The sequence below is a fragment of the Rhineura floridana genome, chromosome 4, assembly GCF_030035675.1.
Source record: "Rhineura floridana isolate rRhiFlo1 chromosome 4, rRhiFlo1.hap2, whole genome shotgun sequence".
NCBI classification, from domain to species: domain Eukaryota; kingdom Metazoa; phylum Chordata; class Lepidosauria; order Squamata; family Rhineuridae; genus Rhineura; species Rhineura floridana.
The window spans coordinates 157,006,637-157,020,843 of record NC_084483.1 but is presented as its reverse complement, the minus strand read 5'-3'; the positions used below and the strand labels follow the sequence as shown (position 1 = coordinate 157,020,843).

General features: G+C 40.7%; 1 protein-coding gene across 1 annotated transcript in view; it reads left to right on the top strand.

Annotated features, from left to right (window-relative positions):
* The window catches only part of LRFN2 (leucine rich repeat and fibronectin type III domain containing 2), a 197,416-nt gene extending 184,615 nt beyond the window's left edge, over positions 1-12,801 (top strand). Inside the window, exon 4 of the mRNA XM_061626423.1 lies at positions 11,654-12,801. Coding sequence (XP_061482407.1) covers positions 11,654-12,575 — 922 coding nt within the window. The 3' untranslated portion in view covers positions 12,576-12,801. The remainder of the gene's footprint in view (positions 1-11,653) is intronic.
* Positions 12,802-14,207: the final 1,406 nt, after the last annotated feature.

The following is a 14,207-nucleotide window of genomic DNA, read 5'->3' as shown; positions in this document are numbered from 1 at the left end:
GAAAGGAGGTATAACTGTACTTCAGCTCTGAAATATGAGCACTGAGGGTTGAATACGAAGATATTCAAGCACTCTGAGGGTTAACAAATAAAAGCCAAGGTAGTGCTCCCATGTCTGAAGAGCGTAAACTACTTTTCATGAAGTTACCCATTTTCTCAAATCACCCTCCCTCCTCAAAATGTATTGCTAGTCATCTGTGATTGATGGTAGCTTTTAAGAGTCTTCACACCTAAAATCAATTCAGACACATTTTCACTCTGGAATATCGATGACTGTTTGATTATCCCCAACACAGGGAGCTAAGAGAGGCTACTTCAATCTCTGCTTTGGTCTATTGCATGGTTCATCCTTTCAGAGCTGCTCTGCACTCCTAGTGCTCGCAATCATATAACTTTGCCATACAGGTGTAGTGGGAGGGATAAAATAAAGAGCCAAAAGGGCTCTTTCAAAAACATGCAGCGTTTAGCTGTAATCTGGGTTGGTATCATTGTGGGAGCTCTGACCAAACTTTAATTTGGGCGATCACATTCAGAAATTACTGACATTTACCCAGAGTGGAGATCTTGTGATGCTCTGTAGAGGCAACTACTTCTATCTCATAGGATCTGTGGCTGCCTTTAGCCCACATACTCCTGATCTCACATCCAATCCTGTGGGGATATTTTAAAATGTGCCTTTAAGGGATGAATGCACCGTTAAAGGGGGAATTCACACTGACCTCTGAACTCAGAGATGTTGCAACCACTTTTCTATATGTTTACATTGAGGAAAGCAGGTCTACCAGGTTATGTCTGGATTTCCAATCAGAAATCATGGGATGTATAACTAATACAAGCACAAGTAAATAGAAACTGGATCCATTAAGGGTAGGGCTGGACAAATCTGTCAATTTTGTTTTCTCTCATTTTCCCAGTCTCAAATTCATGTCTCCACATTTCTGCAGCAATTTGTGATTTTTTTAAAAAAAAATCCTCATGAAAATTTGTTAGCATTTTAGTGTTGATTTCTCCTAATAAACAATTTTTGCATACTTTTGACTGATTTTTTGCAAGCAGTTTTGTCCAATATAATGCATTTTTGTATGCTACAAATATATGCATTTTTGTGTAAACCTTTCCCTTCTACATTTTTGTACACATTGGTTGGCGAACTGCATCACCAAATTTAAAAAAATGCAAATTTCAAAGGATAGCTGTGTTTCAGTTTGTGTATTGGTTCGAGAATGCAAATTAGGTACTTTCTCATTAAAATGCAAACAAAATTCACTTTCTCCTCCATTCCTAATGTAGGATGTTCTCCCACCTCTAAGCCACAAAAGAATGTCCTGGCCAACATGGAAACAGATTCATGGAACAAAAACAATCCTAGCATTGTTACAAATATATATTACACTGAGTTTTTACCTGCAGCTCTTTCATGCATTTTTCATGGCTGTTCATGGCCGTTTCATCACAGAGACTCTGCTTATGGGGGGGGGGAAGAGCCCTCTTGTTGAAGCAACTGGCCCACACTCCCTCACATTGCGATGCATAAACAAATCTGCAGCCTTTTGAAAGTAGCACACTGTAAAGCAATGACACTCAGATGCACATTTAAAACCAGATGATGCTAAACTTGCTACTGTGTGTATATATATATAAAATCACAATTGTAAGTATGGAGGCATGAAGGTAATTTTTGTCAGCACAATGGCATGTGAGGGGTTAACCCTTTCCATCCCCACTGTGTTCCTGATGGACATTGCAGCACCACACTTGTTATAAGTTCCAAGAAGAAAGCTTCCACTAGAACCAATAAAAGCTTCCCTCCCTGGGTTAATAGTCAGTGCATGAGCAGGGGTCATTAGAATTGTAGTGTGGGAGAAAAGGGTTAACCCTCATCCTTGCACACTGCCATGATGAAAATCATCCCCATGCTGGCCTTAAAAACACACACAGAGAGAGCAGGAGCAGCAGCAGCAGCAGCAGCAGCAGCAGCAGCAGCAAGTGATGCATTTCATGATATGTCTAGTCTGTTGCTTGATTCACATCCAGATACAGATGCTATTTCTCAGTTCTACAGCAGGATGCATATTTGGATAAGCATCCCAAGGCAAGGGAGCAATGACCCAGTTGGTAATGGGTCGGCATTCCATCACCCTAACACCCATCTTCTTGTAAACAGCTTTGCACTATTTATTTGTTTTTTAAATGACCTAAAAAACCCCAAAAGGGGGGAGATCATTTCATAAGTGACAAAAAATATGAAACATATTTCCCATTTCAGCTCACTGCTATTATTATTCACTAATAGGCAAAAAACCTTGCGGTTTAAGAATGTACCTATAGCCCACAGCTATTTCTATCAAACTTTAAAAAGCAGGGAAATTGGGCAGCTATAGTGAATGCACCAGAGGAGCAGGAGACCTGAACTCCTCTCTGGGATATTGTACTGCCCTACAGACTGGTCAAAATGCAAACACCATTTGGGTTGGTCTTTCACAGTCCAATCGACTTCCTGTGTAGCTTGGAAGAATTCGGTAACATGTGCCTCTGAGCATATGGTGAGTGGTGGCAACACCTGCAATCAGCCCAAAGAATAGAAGGAAGACATGTGCTGTGGTGATCTTGTTTTAGCAGGGAGGAAGCAACATTATTAAGACGGTTGATATAGTTCAGATGGTCACTTTGAATATGTCTGATTTCCTTTGCAATTTTTGTGAAGTTTCCTATAGGAAATCATTTTCTTTTGTTTCTATTTCTGTGAATAGGTGAAGTACAGCAACACTTTGCAAAATTTACACTAAAAAAACTCCAAACATAATAATGGCACTGAATTCTGCAGAATAGTCTCCATTGGACCTCAGGGTCAATTTGCACAAGATAAAACAGGGGGAGGTGAAATATATTCTAACAAAATACTAGGTGTGCTCTATGTTTTTAATTGACCGTGCCCACCTTGCCTTAAATGAAGTGGTTTAAACATAGCAGGATGAAAACATGCATCCTCTTTTTCCCAACAGCTAGAGTCATTGCTGAAGGAGCAACATATTGGAATCAGCTTGATTTTACATCAAACTACAGTTTCAGATTCCACTGTTAATGCACCCAAAATAGAAATAGAACATAACCTCCAATTTGAAACACAAAAGGCTGTCTTCACCATCATATGACACTGACCAACAGAAAGGCTTTGAAATCAATAAAAATTAATTTGACACAGATTTCTGGGATGAATAATAATTTAGATTCTCTGTAGAAAAAGTAGTAACACAGAAAAGAAGCAAAGAACACCAACAAACATACAAAAATATAATTATCTTTGGAGATGGCAGGTGTTGCCACCACTCACCATATGCTCAGAGGCACATGTTACCAAATTCTTCCAAGCTACACAGGAAGTGGATTGGACTGTGAAAGACCAACCCAAATGGTGTTTGCATTTTGACCAATTTGTAGGGCAGTACAATATCTCAGAGAGGAGGTCAGGTCTCCTGCTCCCCTGGTGCATTCACTATAGCTGCCCAGTTTCCCTGCTTTTTAAAGTTTGATAGAAATAGCTGTGGGCTATAGGTACATTCTTAAACCGCAAGGTTTTTTTGCCTATTAGTGAATAAATAATATAAGCATGTTTCTGTCACTTTACTGCATTCTATACATTTTTGTTCGTCATAAAAATCCATCTCTAAAACCACTTCCTGAAGCCATAGATCAAATGTAATGAACCTTTGGCCCTCCAGATGTCGTTGAACTACAAGTTCCATCAACCCCAGCAAGCATGGCCAATGGCCAGGGATAATGGGAGTTGTAGTTCAGCAACATCTGAAGGGCCAAAGGTTCCCCACATCCCATAGACCACAGTAGGATCATCTTCTTTGTTCCATCTACATAACTCTTTCCCTTCCCATTCATTATTACTCCATCATCTCCTAGTTCAGCTTATTGTTGTTTTCATGTCTGCCAAACAACAATAACAACAACTCTGTTGAGCTGGGTGGGTCAGAGATCACATCGCCTCTGGGCAACACCTAGCACACAACTGAAATAGCAGCCATAAGCAATAGCGGATTGTACTCCATAAGACAATGTCTTATTAGGAAAGAGCAGTGGGAACTGAATAGCTGATCAACAAGTTTACTTCTTTATGTTTCAACAGATATAAGTTATTTGGGGAAATTCACCAGTCACTGAAAACAAAAGTAGCATTCCTGAAGAAGAATATATAGATGCAAGCAAGACTGGGAAACGTTTGTGGTACTTTGATGTAGAGAGCATGGCAGTGCACCGTGCTCTCCTTTTACAATTATTCAGGGAGGCAGTGACCCAACCTGAACATTGAAGCATTGTGGACACTGCATTCATAATCTTCATGTGTCCTCTCCAGCAGGGTTGTGGAATGTAACACAAGATGCAACACAAGAATGGGCCTTTTCAGTGGTGGATCCTCATTTGTGGATTGGTCTTCCCAGGGAAGCATGCCTAGAACTATGATTGTGTGGGTTTAGGCACCAAGCAAAACCTTTTTTGTTTTACCCAAGCCTTTGGTTTTTATTTGGGAGGGTAGTTATGTCAGTGGCCTTTATTGTATTCATCCTTTAAGTGAGGTAGGTAGGATTTGTTCTTTGAAACAGATTTTTGGATGAGTATTTTAGTTTTTATGTTATGGTTTGAATGCCTTAGTTATTTCTGTTTTTATTGTGTAAGACGCTTTGAGACACCTTGGTGCAAAAATGTGACTAGTGATAATGTTGATGATGTAGCCAGCTTATACATACATTTAATTGCTCATGTCAGTGATCTACTTGTCAGGGAAGATAATGGCTCTTTCTCCTTTATTAGAAAACTCCATCTCCCCACCTCTATCATCATTATTATCATTAATTAAATTGCTATCCCACCCTTCCTTCCAGAAGGAGCCCAGGGTAGCAAACAAGAGACAAAACACTAAAACCATCTTAAAACATCTTTAAAACAAAACATCTTTTTAAAAAACCCTTTTTTGTTTGTTTGTTTTGATGGGGATGCCGGGGATTGAATTAAAAACATCTTTTTATAAATAAATAATATTTCTAAGCACTATACTACTCACCTGAATTGACCACTCCCATGAGACCACTTAGGTGAGCAGCTATTTTTACATGGGGAGGCTAGATGTCTACAACTATTTTCTAAGATAAGGTCGTGTAACTGGCTTGTGGTCAAGGACTGATATTTACTTGGCCCACTGGGCACATGCAAGCTATTAGCAAATCAGAGCATTTACATAACTTTACTCTAGGGGTACAAAGGAATTCACTTTAACATTAACCACATCACAAGGAATGCTGCAGAAAGTAAGGCAAGGGAAGCAGGGAGACAGCAATAGTGGCTTTTGAAGAAAGGTAGTTTGGGCAGGATTTGGTTTACAACAGGGATGGGGAACCTTGGTCTAAGGGCCACATTCCTTCATGGAGAGCCTTCTGGGGGCCTCATACCATTAGTGGGCAGGGTCAGAGTTGGAGCAATAGATGGGACTCTTACTACATTCCACCCATGCAAAAGTCAGAGATTTCTATATATGCACACAAACACCTGTCCATCCTCTAGTCAAGCGATCAAGAGCATTATCACAATTCATGGATACATTCCAGTAAGGCAAAAACACATGAGGAGGACACAGAACAGGTGTAAGTGAGGGATGAGACTTAGGGCAAGACATGTGTGGCCTGGGGATAGGGGGAGAATTTCAATGGAAATGGAAGCAGAAATCACCTATGGTCACTTATTCATCTCATGTCCAGGAGAGTATTCACTGTTGTTGATATTTTCAGTCCATAAACGATATGTAATTGATGACTTTCCCCCCCCATTTGCATTGTATTTCCCTTGCATTGAAATGAATGGTGTGGACTAACATAATGATAACATCATTAATTAAGTAATTAATCATTATCGTGACCATCTTCCATCTGGAAACTTATGTCTTCACTGTGGGAGGCTGTGTGGATCCAGAATTGGCCTCCACAGCCACTTACAGACCCACTGTTAAAGACCTTGCCCTGGAAGACAATCTTACTCAGCCACAAGTGATAGCCAATGAAAATGAATTAAGTAACTGATTACAGTACAGTGGACAACAAGATAAATAACATAGTTTTGTCAGACACCAAACTGTAGCAGAATGGAAACAACACTGCATGCAACTAATATGGGGCAGAATGGAAATAAATGCCTTACTAAATCCCTACGGGGAAGATGAATGGCCTAGGGAGAATTCTGCAGATAGAGAGGCGTAAGGTTCCTCACCCCTGGTTCAGAATGTGGGTGTATAAGAAAGAGATAATGAAGAAATGTTTATAGTTTCAAGACATCTGTGGTGGAAATTCCACAAAATATAATACAGCACATTTGATGAAACACCACCTCTAGTTTTCTGCTTTGTAATCTAAGAGGACAAGCAAAGGCATACACATCCTCAAAAAATTCAGCATGGTTTCTAAGGAGTGGCTATTTCATCTCTCAGATGAAGGTGGTATATTTTTTTTAAAAAAAGATTAAAGTATGATTAATCCTGAACAGCTAGTTTCACACTTCAGCTGAGATAAGGAGACGAACCTGCTGCTTGTTGAATCCAGAAGTGTGAATGAACCCTTCAATTGACAGGGGACAGACCAAAAAAGACTCATTAATTTTATTCTTCCACAGGAAAAGATAGAAAAAATTATATTGGCATTACTATTGTGGATCAATTGACCCTTATTTCCTAAAGACAGAGCAGTGGTTGGTTCCCAAACTCCCCCCCGTCCAAAGACCACTTGAATACTGCCGAGGGTCCTAGCAGACCACTTAATTATTTCCCTGCCTGATATAGCAATTGTAATGTGCTGTGCTAGTTTCTGTATGATTTTTAATTGCATTTGTATTGCTTCTTTTTTTAGATATATTGTATTACAATTTGAATTCCATAGAATATACAATAAAACACAGCATAAGAAATAAAAGAAGCAATAAAAGCAATGAAAAATCAATATGAATATTTAATGCAGACAGACCGCTAACCACCTAAATGAAGCTTTGTGGACCACTGGTGGTCCACAGGCCACAGTTTGAGATCCCTGAAATAGAGGATGTTCATACAAACAGATTTCCAGTTGTGTAATGGGATTTCTACTTCCTTTTCTCTCATATCTGTTGCTTTCCTCCCCCTTCAGCCCATATTCCACTAAAATGTCTCCACGCCCAGGGACACCCAGGGGGTGCAGGGGTAAGGACAGGAAGGGGATTCTGTTGAACGGGGAGTCCATTCCACTTGAGGACAGACATAATTGGATGTCATTCAGTATAACAAAGGTGGACAGTGGGAGATGAAGGAAGAGGAGGATGAGTATATGGGATTTCCAAATCACAGAACTTATTATTATTACGTTTATATCCTACCTTTCCTCCAGTGAGCTCAAGGTGGAATAAAAACATGGTTCTCCGCCTCCCAATTTTTACCTCACAACAACCCTATAAGAAACACTGAGAGACAGTGACTGGCCCAAGGTCACGCAGTGAGGTTCATGGCCAAGCAGGGATTTGAATCCTTGTCTCCCAAGTCCCAGACCAACGCTCAGACCCCTACACCACATATAGTCCAAGTAGTTAACACTGATCAAAGCACCATACTAATGACAGTGCTGACTGTACTTAACATGATTTTGTGAGGAAACTCAATTTGCCTGTCATGCACTGTATAAACAATGGGCCACATCCACAGCTATCAAGGAGATGTAGAAAGGTTTGGGGGATTATGCATGTATGCTACATATGCATGTTCCAATAAAATTTTATATAATATACTATTTGTTTGCTAAACCTTATTCATGTATAATAGAATCATAGAATCATAATTTGGATCCCTGCACTGAGCAGGGGGTTGGACTAGATGGCCTTATAGGCCCCTTCCAACTCTACAATTCTATGATTCTACCAATTGAGGGTATAATCCTAACCTACCATCACCACTAATGGGGCTTTGTGGAGAACTGAGATCACCATTGCATTTACAGCTCTACTGATTACTGCAGCTGTAGTGGAAGGTGGTGGGCAGGATGATCTGGCCTGGATTGGGCCTAATGCCATTTTGTGATAGTAGTGACAGTGGCTTAGGATCCTGTGGATCTCAGGCCAGCTCAGCCCCACCCCAGTCTCAAGATGCCCCATTTTAGGGCTTTCTGCTGGCTTCCATCAGTAGGGATCCCCCCAGCGGTAGTCCAGTCTGCCCACACATTCAGTAGGCAGAAGGGCAAGGTCAGCATCTGGCAGGAGGTCATCTTAGCTGAGAAAGCTAGGCAGAGGGACACCTGCACCTAATCCAACCCCCCAGCCAAGCATAATAGCGTTTTTGATTTATGTTCTAGTCTCTGTTTCAATCTACAGAAAATTCAAAGCTAAGACAAAGGGCTATCTTTGTAGATGACATTTATTTATTTATAAATATATTTGTATACCGCTGTTTCATTAAAAACATCAAAGCGGTTTACAAGAAGTTAAAAACAAAACAACACATGCTATTGATTTAGATTTTCCTACTCTCCCAGTTGAGAAGTGTCCCTTTGCCTTGTATCTGTTGATTCCATTATCATTTCTTAAATGGCCATGTATGTGTGGAGCCATCTATATTGTGCCTACCAAGAACAACATGCCCTTTTTCTGTGTGTGAGCAAGAATAGCCATCAGGTGTCAACTGACAGATTAGTAGAAAAGTATGGTTGGCTACTTTACTACTTCTTCCATACTATCTCTGGTATGGACTAAACCATCCTTCACTGACTGTATATTGGCAGTTATTAAGAAATCTGAAAAGAAAGTGCAATGCCTAAGGATTGCACAGGAATAGGTTGGGTGAAGAGAGGCAATAGAAAATAAAGTCCATCCTTTCATTTTTCTACTTGAGAATAAAGAGTTCCTATAGGGATTACAGAATTTCCACTTTTTCATTCCTTTATTGCCTCTCTGGCTTGCTCTGTCCTATATTCATTTGTTCTGAATTTGGTTTAACTGTGAGAAATTCTAAAATCAGATCTAGAAGCAGGTTGAATCTGTCACAACTTTCAGTTCCCTTCATGCATATGCATCTCTCCCTGACCCCTTCCCATGTTACAGATGTACCCATTAGGGTTGCCAGGCTCAGGGCCTGAGAATGATTCCGTATCTTTAAGAGAAGAGAAAATTCAGCCAAGTGCAGGTTTTCTTGCAACACTGTAATGGAAAAAGCCATAAGGTGAACTTCTCCCTTCCCCCTGCACAACTTTTAAAGAAACAGAAGACCTCTTGGTTGCCGGGCCCAGCCTCCAAGACGTCTTCTGTATCTTTAAAAGTTGTGCAGGGGGAAGGAAGAATTTCACCTTGTGGTTTTTCCCATTACAGTGTTGCAATAAAAACAGCACTTGGCTGAATTTTCTCTTCTCTTAAAGATACAGAATCATTCTCAGGCCCTGAGTCTGGCAACCCTAGCACCCATGTGCCTGGATGAAACACTACAAAAAAGCAATTGGTGTGAGCATTTGTATGATTAATGGATTTCTGCATTGTTTTGCTGGTCGTATTTATTGTTGTAGGCTTGTGCTGAAACCACATGTAGGAATTATTTCAAAACAATGGCTGTTGGGACCAACAAGATGGTCTACTTTTCCCACCACTGAGCTCTCACACCAAATGGACACAAATATATGAAAGTGTAGCTAATCCCCTACTTCTCAGTTCTTTTGCTAACTGCACAACTCCCTGGCTGAGGATTTTCTCCTTCCTGCTGACTACCTTATATGATTATTCCATATAAGCTTCCTTCCTTCCCAGAGTCCCTAGTGTGAAATATATTATCAGATGGAATAAGGCTCATTGCCTGTGAAGGAATACTTCCACTTTCTGTAGCTTGCATTGGGAGGAGGAGATAGAAAAACTCTGTCATAATTTCTTCACTGGAAAGTTCCATTATTGTCTTGTAACTGAAAAATATGTCTACCCATAAATACTTGAGGAAATATTTCTACGTATTGTATGCTGAATAACATATCTTTAGTTACAAATGCAATTTGTAACTGTGCCCTCTGTCCACAAATTCTGTTGCTGTAGTTGAGGAACAATAGGAATTGTGGGATGAGAGAACTTTATCTTGTTCTTCTTTCCACTTGAAACTATTCTTAATAAGCATGAAGAGGAAAACATCTAAAGATATACAGGGCTACACTGACAGGAGACCCATGTAGAGTTACAAGATCTACTATGCTTAAGTTGTCTGTGGCCACCCTGCCTCCTGGGCACGCCTTATATTGAACAAGACTACTGGTTCATCTAGTTCAGTATTGTCTACACCAACTGGCAGTGGTTCTCCAAGATTTCAGACTGGGGCCAGGTTGCAGATAGCTACTCTTTACTCCTGGCTACTTTTTTTTTTTTTTGCGTACCTTAGGATGCCTGTGAGTCATCTCACTTGCTTGTAGACGTCTGAGCTGGCTTTGTTCCATGGTTTGTAAAGAGAGGGAGTGATATATATTACTTATGGGAACAGGTAAACCTCAAGTTGCCTTTTCTAGGGTGGTTCATACATAAGAGCCTTCCCACAAAAGAGTCATCCCAGCCTGTTTCCTGCATCACTTTATTATAAATGTATAGCCCAGGCTGTTAGAATTTCACTAAAGGCTTTAATTACGGAGATAGCAAAAGCTATGGTCATGGAACCCCACACTACAACTTCGACCAAACAGGCTGTAAAGGAGTAGGACTTTCAGATATTTTGTGAGTGGTGGTAGTGATCAGTTATTTGTTATGATTGTTGTAAAATGGTTTGCATTTTGCATAAGAGAGTCAAAGTTCACAGAACAGTTAAAAGTAAAAGGGGATGTTTTCCTCAGAAAGTTTTGACAAGGAGGATAAATAGTTCATCCTAAGAACCTGGCAACGGGAAATAGAAACTTAACCAAGACTCTGCTCTCCTTCTAATTGGCTAAAAGGTTGAGAGGGGGAGTGAAAATATTGTATATAAGTGAAGCTAGAAAATAGAGAAGTTAGACGATTGTGACGTTAAAGGCTTGATGAGCTGGAGCTGAAGAGGTACAAGAAAGAAAGGGGCTAAAACACTTTAAGAGAACTGGAACATTGTAAAGAGATGGAGAACACACCTGAGCACTTCAGAACAAAGGAGCCAGAAGAAAACCACAAAGGGATCCAGGAACTGAAGTGAGGGGCAATGATTGATAAGTATTGACTTGGCTCAGGAAACAGTCTAGAATAAAGGTAGCTGCATGCATTTTCTCTGCTTTTTTTCCCTTTGCTCTTCTTGGAGTGGATGAGTACTCAAACTGTAAATTACCTTTAAAAATTCTCAAAAATGGTTTAATGTGTTATCTTTCTAAAACCTTAATTAAAACCATAATTTGTTTTGTAAAAAATTTGATCTGATGCCTTGCTATCCATCCCATGGCCAAGGTCAGCACCTTAGACAGCTCCTCAAAAGTTCAGACTAAAGCTCAGAGTGAATTCACTGACATTGGAGCCACCAGCTTCAAGAAATTTTGATTACTTTGTTGTTATAATGTTATAAACTAAGGAAATAAATATTTAAAATATTTGCTTCTGTTGCTCAGTGCTCCCCTCCTCCATGCTACTTTCACATTACATTTTAATCTGATTTTGCTGTTTCCTTTTCTTTAAAGGATGATCCCTGCTACAAACAAGGCTTTTGTGGTGAACAACCTGGTTTCTGGAACAGGCTACGATCTTTGTGTTCTGGCCATGTGGGATGACACTGCCACAACACTCACCGCCACCAACATTGTGGGCTGTGCCCAATTCTACACCAAAGAGGACTATCCCCAGTGCCAGTCCATGCACAGCCAGTTCCTGGGTGGGACAATGATCCTGATCATTGGAGGCATCATTGTGGCCACTCTGTTGGTGTTTATCATCATACTCATGGTCCGGTATAAAGTTTGCAACAATGCCCCGGGGAAGATGGCTAATGTTAGCAATGTCTATTCACAAACCAATGGATCCCAGCCTGTCCAGAATGGGGTCCTGCCACAAGTCAACCCCAAAGTGGTGGTAAGAAATGAGCTCATGGAGTTTAACTGTGAGTCTGCACACAGCAGCATCTCCTCTTCTTCCAGCTCTGTGAATAGTCGTGACTGCGATGGCTACAGCCTCCAAAGTGAGCAGGGCACATTGTCCAGTAAGTGGAGGCCCCCATCAAGGTCAAAGCACAACAACATTGATCGGCTCATGGGAGCTTTTGCCTCCCTGGAACTGAAGTGTCAGAAAAAGGAGGATACAATAGACTCCAGAACTTCAACAGTGGCCCATCACTCAGACAAGGAGCCACTACTGGGCCAGCAGGAGTCCAAATTCCGTAGCCTCCTCATGTTACCACTGGAGGGTAAAACGAAACGTAGCCATTCTTTTGACATGGGGGACTTTTCCACCTCTCAGTGTTGCAACTACCCCAAAAAGATCACAAACATTTGGACAAAACGTAGTCTGTCAGTCAATGGCATGCTTTTGCAGTATGATGACAGTGACCTGACAGGGGCAAAGGGGACTTACGGGAGCTCAGAGTGGGTGATGGAAAGCACAGTGTAAATAAGAGTCACCCTCCATTCTATTCTTAGTCCCTCCAAACATAACAAAAGTCTATGATTGTTTAAAAGGCCATAAATATGATGGGAGAAACACACATGCACACAGAGGTGTATATTGGTCAAGTGGGATAACAAAGGTTATGACATGTTAATGTGTGTGTGTGTGTGTGTGAGTGAGTGAGTGAGTGAGTGAGTGAGTGAGTGAGTGAGTGAGTGAGAGAGAGAGAGAGAGAGAGAGAGAGAGAGAGAGAGAGGAGCTGTTGAAATGTAGCCAATGCATTCAAGATATTTGTGTGAATGTCTCAAGGAAGTCACGGGTAGGTTCCAGTGATTTCCCAGATGCCTGGTGAACTGTCGAACAAGCTTAACTCGAGGATTAAAGCAGGTTAAGTGACAATGCTTAATTCAGAGGGGAATTTACTCCTTTTTCCGAGCAGAACACTCCCATGGATGTAAAGATGATCTGAGGATAATCCCAGCTGCCACTGTGGCTGTCCAAGGACTTGTATCAAGATAGAATTTGGAGAAAAAGAGCATGTGTGCAAACCATCTTCTCGGTTTAAGCTCGTAATGAAATCAGCAACAAATGGTTTGTTTGTTTGTTTGCCACTGCTTGACTAAGGATTCTCTCTCTCTCTCTCTCTGCTCCCAGGAATAATAAAAAAGGTCTGGTATTTGTTTTTATTGCTTTTCATTCCCTCACTAAACTAAAAAAAATCCAGTCACACTTGTTTTCCTCTTCTGATCTTTATATCTGGGGTGGGGGGAGAGACATTTAGGTTTTTTAAAAAAAATAAATTCCCCTCGTCAATTTTCTTCATGATCCTTTGTTGGTCAATATGTAAGGCAGGTTATTTGGTAAACCGTCTAAGGGAGTCTGAAGTCAGAGATGCGGGCGGTAGAGAGAAACCCAGTTTTCACAATCAAAGTGTGGGTGGGTGGGAATAAAGCTGTTTTGGTGACCTCTTCATAAATTGCTCCTAGCCAAAATTATACAGTTGCTCTCTGTTTAGCTGGGCAAGAAAAAGACAGACTCGTGTGCCATTGTCAAAAGCCAACATAATATTTGTGTGCTTGGTACCACCAAATGGTATGCAGCTTTGTCAATCAAAGCAAGAGCATGAGCTCTTGAGATTGCTAGGCATGTCATCTGATGACATGTTTGATTATGGAGATGTTTCCAATGAGTCATGGAAAACATGATGATTCCTACATCCAGTCATTCTGCAGCTTCCCCTTCCATTTGCCCCTCACTGCATTCATGTGCCCTTCTCTCTTGCCAAGGTCCTTGCTCATTTGAGGCCATCTATTGTGGCTTGTGAACAGATTTTCAAATATATTTATGGGAACTTTGCCACAGGACCTGGGCTTGCTGTGGAGATGCATGTTTGGCCCTCCAAACTCCACGACACCTTGACAGCAGTGAAATTTGCAGTACTTATGACAGCAAGAGCAACTGGTCTTTAATTCAGATGTATTTTTCTGCATTTATTTGCTCCCAAGGATCGTTCCACTGGGAAACTATTTCTGAAATTGCACATTATTTATTATTTTGAAAGGGTGTGTTGAGAAAGATGGTAAAGAAACATCCACAGATCTCTATGTATTTTTTTTAAAAAAAGAAAAGCTCAGA